Raw genomic sequence first — 13035 nt, 5'->3', positions numbered from 1 at the left:
ATATGTTAATTTTGGCTTAGACAGACAAGTGGGGGAGTCTCAAACTTCCCACCCTCTTTTTAGGGAACCACATTCCTACAATGGCTTTATTGTAATGGTTGGTGGTTATATTTTATTCTTGCAAGGTGCCGTAATAACAGTAAAACTCACGGCAGAGAAATTAACTACAGACCAGTAAAACGACACAAGGAGAGTAAGTAAACCACTGGCCTTTTCTTGCCGTTTCTTCCCAGCCCAGGCCATGGGAGACAGCCTCTTTACCAGCTTGTGTTGTCTGCATGGCCCCGTCACATATATATAAAATATAATAAATAAACTATATATATGTATCTATTTCAAAGGCACAGAGGAAGGATTCACAACTGTAAACCCTTTTTAGTAAGTGCTCTAAGAAAGGAAGGTAGGTGTCCTCTGGTTAGAACAGACAGTAAATTCTTTAGGTAGCCCTGAGTTTTTCCGGAGTCGAGTTTAAAAGGAGGCTGGATTGTCCTAGGGACTTTTCCCAGGCTGCTAGAATCCATATGAGGCTTGGTTGAGGCTCTTGGTGTGTGTGTGGTTGATCGGAGACACTATGTATCAAAGAGTTTTTTGCAGTTCTCACTATCATGCCTTGGAGACTTATTTTAAATATGTAGATCTACCTTACCCCATTCTCTCTTTTTCTTTTTAGGATTTTGCTATAGGGCACATATGCTTGCTAAAGAGACAGAGAGGGAAAGTGAGCAATCAAGTCCCAAATCCCTTCTCCTCTTGGGATTTTGGGCATTCATGCACATGTGCTCTGCATGAGTTTAAAGCTGCTGGGTCTGGAGCTCGAACTGTGATTGGCCATGTGGAAGTCCAGCAGCTCCTTAACCATGCCACCTCTGGCCCCTGAGGTTGACTTCTTTATTTATTGAAAAATAAAAAAATTACTTTATGAGAGACAGACAGACAGACAAACACAGAGAGAGAAAAAATCCTTGACAGGGTCTTAGCACACTTCAGTCTTCCACTCAGCCAGCCAAGGTCATGCACCTGGTGTGTTCAGGTCAACTGGGACCCCAACTTGGGCCTCACATGTGGCTCCAGTATAGTGCAGTGGTACTGCCTGTGCCACCATGGCTGGCCCCACAACCATTTTTCTATTGTATTGTTTTTCTTAGTTTATAAGAGTTACATATGTATGTATGTGTATATATTTTAGTTTTGCTATAGATGTGTGCACTTGTGAGAAAGACTGACAGAGAGAGGGGGAAAGTGGGAAATTATCCTGCAGACAAGATAGCCACTTCATTCTCCTCTCAGGATTTTGGGTACATACATATATGTGCCTGGTATGATTTTCAAGTTGCTGGGTCTGGGACTTGAGCTGTGAAGGTGACCATGTGGGATCCAACTGCCTTAACCTCCATGCTACCTATTGGTCCCAATTTACTTATATTTTAATTTTTGTTACTTAAGTAATATGTGATTTTTGTTTCGGTAAATTTTATCATAATATATTGAAAGCTGAGAACTATTCTCAATCTATTTTTCCCTGGGAGCTGCTGTCATTAGTTTGGCACATTACATTCTAAAACAAAGCTGCCTACCAGAAATATGTCACATATATAGATTTTGAAATTTCCTAGGAGCCATGCTGTTTATAGTATCAGGTGAAATGAATTTTTCTAATAAATTTGCTATAACTCAGTGTCCAAAATGTCATTTCAACATATTAATATAAAAATTATTACGTATTATTATTTCTCCTAAAGATTTGAAAGTTGGTCTACATTTTATGTTTATAGCACATTTTTGTTTGAATTCTATGTAGAAAAGTCAAACTTTTTTTTTTTCTTTTTTTGAAGAGGTTTTTGCTATAGGACGCGTGCGCTCGCCAGACAGAGAGAGACAGAGAGACAGAAAGCAAGAAATCACCCCCCAGGGGGGATGGCCACGCCGCAATCCCTTCTCCTCCATTCTCCTCTCGGGATCTTGGGCACACATGCACAGGCGCCCAGTGTGAGTTTAAGCCACTGGGTCTGGGACTCGAACTGCGGTCTACTACGTGGGAGTCCAGCAACATAGCCATTACGCTAACTGCTGGTCCCAAAGTCAAACTTTTTATATAAATAGTAAAATAGTCTTACCAGAGCCTGTGGGTGGGGAGAATAAGGAGATGAATGTGAAGGGACACAAAATTTTAGTTATATAGGAAGAATTAAGTTAAAGAGGGGCATTGTACCATGATAACTACAGTTAATATATATACTTACTTGAAAATTGTTAAAAGAGTAGAGTTTAAGTGTTCTCACCACAAGAAGATGGTACATGAAGAGCTTGTTTTAGGGACCAGGAGATGGCGTAATGGTTATGTTGCTGGGCTCCCATGTAGTTGACTGTGGTTTAAATCTTGGACCCTGTGACTCACGCTGGACGTGTGTGTATGCATGCCTAAAATCTCAAGAGGAGAATGGAGGAGAAAGGATTGTGGCATGGCCATTTCCCTTTGAGGTGATTTCTTGCTTTCTGTCTCTCTGTTGAGTGCACGGGCCCTGTAGCAAAAATCTCCCTTCAAAAAAATATGAGCTTGATTTAGCTATTCCACAGTACATCATGTTGTACATCATAAATATATACAATGTTTACTCTTTATTAAAAAATTAATGAAAAAAATAAAAAACAGGCCAGAGGGTGGACTGTGCAGAGGTAAAACACAATGCCTTACAAGACAATCCCACATAGGAAGGTTTCTGACTGGAGACCTCCCTGATGGAAATGTGATTGTTTATGATCCAGGGGAGGATCTCAGTGTCAAAACCTTGCTGGAAATACTGTATTTTTCTCTGTCTATCTTGGTCATGGAAGAAAGAAATAAAAATAAACCTTTAACAAGTAAATGAAAACAGATATTCTCACTTAACTAAGCTACAAATCAGCTGCTACTTTAATTTTTAAAATTTGTTTAAGTTAATTAAAATTTATTAAAATTAAAATTCAGTTCCTCAATTTCATTTGCTGGATTTAAAATGCTCAATGGCCACCTTGGCTTGTGTAGCAGGGTTCTAGACCTTTTTGGAGTACATTTTCATAATATGTACCTACAGTCTCTACTACATCTATACATTCTGTACTTAGAGAAATATTTAGCTTTGGGTGTCCTTTGTAAGCATAATGGGACTATATTGTATGTATTTTTGTTTTACTTTCTTTTTTTACTTACCTTGTGTTTTGGAGCTTGTTCTATGTCAAAATATAGAAATCTGCCTCTTTAATGCTGCCTGGAGTAGACCATAGTGTCATGGATTGGGCTCTCAATCCTGGTTCTCGGTGTGATCAGAGAATCAGAGACCACACACACTAGACAAGTAAACAAAGTCTTTGGAAGAGATTTATTAGAAAGCAGGTATACTTTCAAGAGTTCGAAGTGGACTTGAGCCGAGCAGCCCAAGAGCCCTTTCCTCAGGTTTGGAACTTTCTTATATCTGAGTTTTTAGTCATATGTAGCTCAGCCAATCACTTCCTGGGTGGTCATGTCCTGGTCTTACGCCTCTGTTGCTCAGTCCTTTACTGTACATGTTTGCTTCATACATCCCATAATTTTGAGTGTATATATATGAGATACAACCTATGTGCCTGAGCTGTTTATGATCTGTTACTAGAGTCAGAGTAACTTTAGGTCCCAGATGGTGTTTACTGTGCAGCCACGAGTGGCAGGCATTTCCGTTTACTGTGACTTTATCGTCAGGTTCTCTGGTTTTAGCCCAGATGGGTAGGGGTCAGCCACCTGAGGCTCTTCCTGTTACTGAGTCAAACCAGGCCTTATGCAAGTAGGGGTCAGCGCACTTTCCTGTTATTGAATTAAGCCAGGCTTTATGCAATGGTGGGCCTTTTGCCCTATTATCTCTCCATCTTGCTTACCTCAGTAGGACTCTGATTTTTTTTTTGGAGAGGTTTTTGCTACAGGGCTCGTGCACTTGCCAGAAAGACAGAGACAGACAGAGAGACAGTGTTAGGCCAAGTTAGCATAATCACCGCCATGTTAGGGAATGTTAGGCTGAGTTAGCATATTGCCGACATGCTGGGGCTTCAAGGACGGAGCCTTCTATGTTAAGGCTTCAAGGACGGAGCCCAGGAGTCTGGGAACTCATAGATAAGCAGAGAACAGGTGGGCCCAGCACCACCAGGACAAGGTCATCCTAACTCTAAACTGGGAGCCCTTATCTAGACTTAAGCAGGTGGTGACAGCTGGACCCTCGCTTCCCATACCCCCTCCTTTGTGTGTGCTACATCCTATGAAAAATCCTGAGCTATAAAAGATCCCTTTATCTTAGGTACAGGGTCCTTGTTGAAAACTGTATGCGTCGGCCGTCTGCGTCGGGCAGAAACTCGGACCCCAGCTAGCTGAAAAAAGAAGAAAAGCCTCTTACACAGTTACATTGTCGGTGTCTTCTCTGGGTCGCCATCAGTTAGATTGATCTCTGGACCCTAACAACAGTAAGCGAGCAATCACCCCCCAGGGGGGATGGTCATGCCGCAATCCCTTCTCCTCCATTCTCCTCTTGGGATCTTGGGCACGCACGCACACGCGCCCAGAGTGAGTTTAAGCCATTGGGTCAGGGACTCGAACCACGGTTGACTACATGGGAGTCCAGCAACATAGCCATTACACTGTTAGTCCCAGTACTCTCTGATTTTAACTAGTCCCCAGTTGATACGTTTTTATACTTGATCGTGGTAGGCAGTGAGTCATGAGTGGGCAGCCCTAAGAGAAAAGGGAAAGGCTCACCTAGTCCCAGGCACCAGGAGGGCTAGGCAATTTGCCTTCTTCCTTCCTTGGGGCCTGAGGGAAGCATACAGGGATGATTCCGAGATTTTTCTCTTATCAAAAAGACCCAAGCAAGCATTTTGGTCAACGCCCTAATTCCCACTAGGACGATGAATTAATTAGGCAGTTTAAACAACCTGGCTCACACTGGGCATGAGCAATAAAGTAATCAAATTCCTCATTCATTACCTGTGAGAGAAGTGTGCTAGCGCAGGAGAAAACTCGTGGATTCTAATTCAAAGAAGGACATAGGTAGTATGACAGACCTCCCACCAATAAATATTCATGATCACCTCTAGTAATAAAAGTAACAACCAGTATCGAGCACAGTTGCCACCTGCCAGTCTGCCCGCTCAAGAGCCTTTTTGGGTGTACTTTCCTTTCTTTCCTATTAAATCTTCTTTTCTACCTACTTCATTTGTGGTTGGGGTTTCATTTTGCGTCTAGGGACAGATCTCTAATTTTAGTGATCTGGACCCAAAGAACCAAGGACATCAAAACGCAGCTTGACATTCTCCCATCCGTTAACATGAACTTAACCAAAAGGCCAGAAGCAATTTATGTGCTTTTTATAAGAGATTGCTTCCAGTATTACACAACTATATAGGATGCTTCATTAATCCTTTTGCATACCTCAGTATTTTTCTAAGGTAGATTCTGAGAAGTAAAATTACCACAATTTTAGAGTTTAAGTTTTTTTTTTTAAATTTTTATTAGTATTTCATAGAATACCCAGCAGACTCACTTTTTTCCCTGACAGAGTATATTTAAAGCTTCTAGCACATTGTCTAGTTCATAGCGAAAACTAAATTTAATTTGCTTCTTTTATGTTAAAAGAATTGACAACTAGTTATAGACATTATTATCTAAGTTAAAGACATTATTAGTCTAAGCATAGAAACTAGTGGTCTTGCAAATGGCTAGACTAGCTGTTTCCTTTCATATTCCAAATTGTGTGAATACAACTAAGCATAAAACCCTGCTCCATTGTGGACAGAATAACCAACTCTGCAAAACAAACAAACAAACAAACAAACAAAAACAAGCGGTTTATTTCTTAGTGACCCAGGTCCAGAGGGGAGACAAAACATGCCTTTCTCCAGGTGCTCAGGTACAGGGGTCCATTTTATTTGATTTTCAGAGCAAGAGACAGTTTGGAATTTAGCAAAGGGTTTTTCCATTGTTCTGGACATGTGAAAATGGGGGGCTTGCAGGTTACTGCAAAATTTTACAGATTTTTTTTTTTTTTGGAGAGGTTTTTGCTATAGGGCGTGTGCACTCGCCAGACAGAGAGAGACAGAGAGAGACAGAAAGCGAGAAATCACCCCCAGGGGGGATGGCCACACAGCAATCCCTTCTCCTTCATTCTCCTCTCAGGGATCTTGGGCACGTGCGCACACGCACCGCACCCAGCGACAGTTTTAAGCCACCGGTCCGGGACTCGAACCACGGTCAACTACATGGGATTCCAGCTACATAGCCATTATGCTAACTGCTGGTTCCTTTTTTTTTTTTTGGTTATACAGTTTTTAGGTTGGTGATTTGAAAAGAAAGGTTGCTGAAATCAGTAAGGAATGTGCTCTAACAGAGATTGAGAGGCTTATATACATCATAAAGATACTATGTCTGGGGACCTGATGTAGAAGGAATCTTCTTATCAATGGGTCAGAATGGTCTATTCATGTTTATGGGTGTGACTCCCTTCAGACCCTCTGGAAAGAATTTTGGAAATAGAAAATGAAACAAAACAACAGACTTCTCCCCTCACTATTATGACAGCAAATGCGATTTCGTTGTGCTCAGTCTTAAAGCGCGATTATGCTGTTTCTCACCGTGAATTGTGATTTTTACACGAGAAAGCAAGCTAGCATATTCACATAGATTATAGCTAGAATAGTCTGTTGCTGTAAAAACGTCATTTTTATCTTCTCTTTACATTGTGTTCAACAAAATGTTTTTCTTAAATAATTGGAACAATATGCAGGAGCTAATGTGAACTGAAATGAAGGAGAAGCTCAGCTTTATTGTGGAGTCTGAGTCTGGGTGTAACCTAACTAGCTAGAGGATATGCAATTCCTGATTGACAGCAGGACCAGCATTATGCAGATTTTGTAAGGGAGAACGCTCAGCTCAGAAACTGATTAGGGGCTCTGTTAGGAATCACTGCACTCACCACTCATATCTTTTAGTTTTCAGTCTACTGGATTTGTAAACAAATGGCACAAAACAGTCCCTCTTTTGTTTTTATTAAAGTGATACTGCAGTGCAGTTTCAGTCTATCAGTTAGGCATACATGTGTGGAAATTCGATATCCTCACTAAATTAGCTAATTTTTAGCTGTGTTCCATGCTTATCTCTAGACCTTTGTGTATTAAATCCTATCTCGAGCTGTTCTCTTTATACACAAGTGTGTTTTGCTTGTGCCTTTCTGTCTTCTTCAGTGAGAAGCTTTATGTAGGTCAGGCTTGGCTTAAGCAGATTTCCTGAACCTGCGTCAGCTTAAGCTGGAGGAATTTTAATAAACCCTCCCCTGTAGGCGTGGGCCTAAATGAGGCTAGCCTAGTTAAGCCTGATCTTTTTCTGTTTGTGAAAAGAGCTGAGCAGAGCTGAAGGCTGCATGGTGGTTACAGGACTGCCTACTTAATTTGAAAAGAACAATGGTAGGAAAGGCTAGATCTTCCAATTTTACCTTATCTGAAAAGCTAGATTTACTAAAGCTTGTGAAGCCATATGTGAAAATTCTCGAAGAACACACTAATAAACATTCAGTAATTGTGGAAAAGAATAGATGTTGGGATATCATAGCAGTTAACTATAATGCAATTGGAGTAGACCGCCCTCCTCGAACAGCGCAGGGCCTACGCACCCTTTACAAAAGGCTCAAAGAATATGCCAAACAGGAGCTATTGCAGCAGAAAGAGACCCAATCAGATTTTAAAAACAATATTTCTGAGCCAACCAAGAAAGTTATGGAGATGATTCCCCAGATTTCCAGTTTTTGCCTGGTAAGAGACAGGAACCACATACAAAGGTAAGCTTTATTTTATTTTGTTGTGGAAAATTATGGCGCCTCCTATCTATTGAGTTTTGGCTTAGCTGTGATAGAGAGATGCATAGTAAGCATCCCTACCAGGAGAGCAATGAATAGTGTCTTTGTTTTGCATTCTTAAAAAAAGAAAAGTGAGTCTATTAGGAATTTTTTCTGCTGCATTTGATGTAAGCCACCTTTTACTGTCTCCCCTCCCCCTTTCCTCTTAAAATTTTTAAAGTAAAGGTTAGAGGAGAATAAATGGGCTGAAATTTGTGACGCTACTTCATAAACTTTTCATACTTTAAAATGAAATTATTCAATTTGCTTCTGAAAGATAACCTTTTCTTATTTAACATTTTATGTCACAGGAATTTTAAATTTTATATAAAATTTATATGGAGTTTACAGTTTCAGGAGAAACAGAATCTTTGCTTTTTTATGAATTGTAACTATCTATATTTATTGAATATGCATTGAACTAGCTAAAATCAAGTAGACTTATTAATGACAGATTTATATATAAGTAAAGTTATTTTAAATTCTTTTCTGACATTTAAAATAAGCACAAAGGGAGTTAATGACTAGAAATTCAGATTACTTAATAAAATGAAAAGTTTTTGTTATTTTTATTAATTAGTAGTTTAATTTCATTTTGATCTTGGGTCGTTCTGCTTTGCAAAAATATCAAACTATGAGGCTTAATATGCCCATAAGAACAACTGGGTGCTCTCCTGTTCTAAACAAGTTTCTTGGTTAAGTTGTGTTCTAAATAAATATTGCCTGCGAATCTTCAAAACTGTGATGTTGCCACTAATCCAAATTTTAACCATTGGCAAAAAATTAAAATGGTAGCTACATTCTCCTGAACCAATCAAGGTAATTTAGACAAATTTTAAACTACTTGTTAGTTGAGGGGCCTTTCAAACAAAGCTTTATACAATGTGCTGTCCTATTGGTAGAAGAGGTATTATACAAACAAAATGATTGATTACCTGTGAAAGCTCTTTGAAGTTAGTAGAGAAATGGGAAAACTTTTTACTAAGTGTACCTATTATTTTGGTAATTTACTAGGAAAATATTTTTGAACCTAGCTTACCATATATTGATTATTCCTACTGGACAGCACAGTGGGGAAAAAATACCACCTGTGAAAATCCAAGACTTGGATACAGAGTGGATTAGTTCTTGGTGCCACTAGTTAAAATGTTTGCTGTGATGACAAATGATGAAAATGCTGGATCCCCAAAATATCCCACCATAAAATTGTTTTATGCTCTTTCTTACTCATAACCTTCCCTTCCCCAACCCACAGAGAAAAGTGTCTTTTGCATTACAGGTATAAAACTGTACCTTTTAGGTGTTAAATATGGGTTTTCATAATTTGAAAACTACATGTAGGAACTGTGTTTTTTGTTAGCTGCATGTTTTAAAAATATAGTGAGAGTAGAAACAAAATAATATATAATATACTAGTATCTCATATGTGCATTCATACATGTAATCATTTGGGAAACCAGCATTTCTCTGATAAAAATGGGTTAACTGATTTACACATTACTCTACCTGCTGTTTAAATAATACTTATTTTTTCAGATTTAAAGAGAACATAACTATGTCACTTCAGTTTTTACTTAGTGTCTACACTGACATTTTTGTCTGCATTAGCTTCTTCACTTAATATATTTATATATTTTATATTGTGCTTGTATTTATTTGATTGGTATCATCTTGAATTTTAATAATTATCTCAGAGGCTTATAATTATTTTATAACCCTCATTATGGTTCTACATAAAAATACCTTTTAATGTCACCAAATTCTTTCTTTTTAATAAGGAAAATATTACTGCTTGTATTAATGAATTAAAAAATATATACCTATTGTGTAAGGCTATTTATTTCTACAACACACATTACTTTGTCTTTATTTTTACCTTTCCCTAACATCAGATTATAGTTTGTGATTTTGTAACCTACTAAATATATAAATTTTAGAAATTTTAGAAATCTTTCTCTATTTATCATCTTTGTGAACTTCTCTAAGCTCCAACCTTCACTTGGTTATGCCTTATTTGTAATATTTTAACTAAAATAGAATGACATAGTCTAGATTTAAGGCAAACTTTAATTGACACGGAAGTATAATGCCACTTTATACCTTATTATATATACTTATTTGGAATAGTAATTACATGAGTTTTTGAAAACTTAATTTTCATCTATATCTGTAAACTTTTCCCATTCTAGGTTTTAGCAGTGTTGTATTTAAATTAGTCTTGCTAATTAGAATTACATTAAAGTCCATTGTTTTGTTTTTGGAATTGATAAAGTGATCAAAAAAGACAAGAACACACAAAATAAAGGAATTAATATAATGTACAAATAGTTTTCTTATTATATTTCTGTTGAGCAGTTTGATTTATTTCTGAGACAAATATCTAATATTTCTGGCAATTTAATACCATTAGTATATGACATTTGAGGTGTTTTAAATTTTTTTTATTATATTCTGCTTGAACTTGTTAAAATATTTTAATCATTCATGTAGAATGCATTGTTAATTATTATTTATTATTTATTATTTGTAAAATGTTCTCTAAATAATGTTAAATATCACATTTCCACTAATGTTGGAATTATCTCTTTCTGCTCTGTAACTTTTAAAGTAGAAGTATAATAAAAAAAAGAAGTCTCAAGAAGAAAGATTAAATACCATTTGATCCAGCAATCCCACTTCTGTCTCTCTCTGTCTGTCTGGTGAGCGCACATGCCCTATAGCAAAAACCTCTCAAAAAAAAGAACATGTGAGTAAGCCAGGCTATGAAAGAAAGATATTGTATGTATCCACTCAATATATACCTACTATCCGCACTCTATGATAGAGAGCAAAAAATCGGAGGACATAAAAGCAGTGAAGGTACTTAATGAGAATAGGACAGTGTGGAATGGGGTAAGTGAAGAGAAGAGGATAGAGAAAGATAGCAAGTGAACAATAGAGGGGCAGGACGTTAGTGAGAAACAGATAGGGCTTATTAACTGTTGATGATAACATGTATAGTATTCTCAACTGGATTGGTCTGAGAAGTATTTCATGATGGGCAAAGTATTTTTACAAGCAAAATGAGAAATAGCAATTGACTGTTTTAAAAAATAATTAGAATAATAAAAATAATGTTTGGGGAAAACATAGAAAAGATATTGAATGTTGAAATGGGGAGATTAATGTCTCTGTACTGACTGACATGCATGGCATTCCCTTTTGAAAAAACAATGTAATACACTGTAAAGTTATATGTAATCCAGTGTAATATAAAGAAGATTATGATGATGATAATAAAAAAAGTAAAGAAAAAGAAAAAAAAAAAGAAGAAAGATTAAATACTCCTAATTAGCAGCTTCATGTTATACATGGAATTAAAAAAAACAAACAAACAAACAGAATTTTAATCTTAAGAATTTAAAGAATTTTACCTGAGTTTACAATACCGTAATAAATACATTAAAGTTTAATTTATACTAAAGCTGAAGTTGCCTTCCCTAGGAATATATATTTTAGGATATTATGTATAAATTTAATAAATCTTCAGTGTGTCATAGGTCATAAATGTTTTTATAGGTCATATAAGAAAACCACTTAATTTGTTTATTTATTCAATTTAAGATAGAACAAGCATCTAGGAAGTTCTCAGTACAGTGTTACGCTAAGTGCTGGGTATACATTGTTGGATAAAACCTTTGCTTTGGTGAACTTTACCTGACCAATGGTTGTAAAGTTTAAAGAGCAACTGAAGTGGTTCAGTATAGATAAAGGGGAAATGCCACTGCATCTGAAATAGGATAGTTGGGATAACCCCCTGATAGTTTCACATACTCCAAAGCCATCCACAATCTTTATTTTCATTTTTATATATTTATTTGTTTATTTTTGAGTTCAAATGCAGAAGTCAGTACCTCCGATGTATGACTTCTCATCCTAGAAGTCATGGGCCTTGATGGTTTCTATATTGGTTCAGTGGAGCAGAAGCAGGAGGTATAGTGATAGGGAGAGGGGATAGCAAGGCCCAGAATGCATTACGTTTTTCTTTACACAGTTTAAGAACCTCAAAGTTGCAGAGACAGTAGGTATCTCTGAGAGCATTAGAAATAACGTTTCTTTTTTGATTAATTGGCTTTGTACACTATTTGTAATTTCTTGCCTTTTTAAGAATCCAGTTTTAAAGTTAAGGGTGGAAGAGACCTGTTATGTATGTTGTTGACATCTAAATTGTAGTCATTTTGTTATCCCAAGTGGTAAATTTATTTTGTTTCATGATTTTCTTTATAGTTTCACAGTTTATAATTTAATGCATATAAAGTAGGAAGTTGTGCTATAAATGTACACTTGCCTTTATTTGATTTACATTTTGCAATGCTTTTTTGTGTGCTATAGTGCAAACTTGGATGAGGAGGCACAGGCTGGTACCAGTTCACTACAGGTAATGTTGGATCACCATCCTGTGGCTATTACAGTGGAGGTGAAACAAGAAGAAGACATTAAACCACCTCCTCCACTGGTTTTGAGTTCTCAACAGAGTGATACTGTAGAACAAAGAGAAGAACATGAATTAGTACATGTTATGGAAAGATCTTTGTCGCCATCACTTTCCTCTGTTGATATGAGAATGACATCGTCTCCATCTTCTATCCCAAGGAGAGATGATTTTTTTCAGCATGAGAATGGAGGACATTTTAGGTCACAATTAGGGTATGATCCTCAGATCCTGCAAATGTTGAAAGAGGAGCATCAGATAATTTTAGAAAATCAAAAAAATTTTGGATTATATGTTCAGGAGAAGAGGAATGGATTGAAAAGAAGGCAGCAGCTAGAGGAAGAGCTACTAAGAGCAAAAATTGAAGTGGAAAAGCTGAAAGCAATTCGCTTACGGCATGATCTACCTGAATATAATAGTCTCTAAGGGTTTTTAAGTCTTGTAATTTGATCATTTTAATTTAGGCCAAGTACTTTAATTCAGGAATATACTGAAGCAGAATATGTGTTCTTGAAAATTGTTAATCTCCATTAGGGAAAAACTTTTTTGACATGATTTTGTATATATTTAATTTTTCTTTGAGACTTTAAAACTTGCTGATTGGTTGGCATGGTTATAATTTTCATTATCTTCTCCCAGTGTTTATCTAAAGTTTAATTGCTGGCCTTATGAAAAATATTTTAT

General features: G+C 36.9%; 2 protein-coding genes across 2 annotated transcripts in view; both read left to right on the top strand.

Moving 5' to 3' along the window:
* The window catches only part of LOC102487630 (DNA repair and recombination protein RAD54B-like), a 67890-nt gene extending 55569 nt beyond the window's left edge, over window positions 1–12321 (top strand). The window contains exon 4 of the mRNA XM_006161289.2: window positions 12252–12321. Coding sequence (XP_006161351.1) covers window positions 12252–12301 — 50 coding nt within the window. The 3' untranslated portion in view covers window positions 12302–12321. The remainder of the gene's footprint in view (window positions 1–12251) is intronic.
* Window positions 7356–13035, top strand: FSBP (fibrinogen silencer binding protein). The gene is made up of 2 exons (XM_006161290.3): window positions 7356–7823; window positions 12252–13035. Exons 1-2 carry the CDS (start codon window positions 7450–7452, stop codon window positions 12775–12777), a joined length of 900 nt encoding a protein of 299 aa, XP_006161352.1. The 5' UTR covers window positions 7356–7449; the 3' UTR covers window positions 12778–13035.

Source organism: Tupaia chinensis, unplaced genomic scaffold (genome assembly GCF_000334495.1).
Source record: "Tupaia chinensis unplaced genomic scaffold, TupChi_1.0 Scaffold138407_1, whole genome shotgun sequence".
Classification (NCBI taxonomy): Eukaryota; Metazoa; Chordata; class Mammalia; order Scandentia; family Tupaiidae; genus Tupaia; species Tupaia belangeri.
This window is presented reverse-complemented; position numbering and strand designations above follow the sequence as displayed.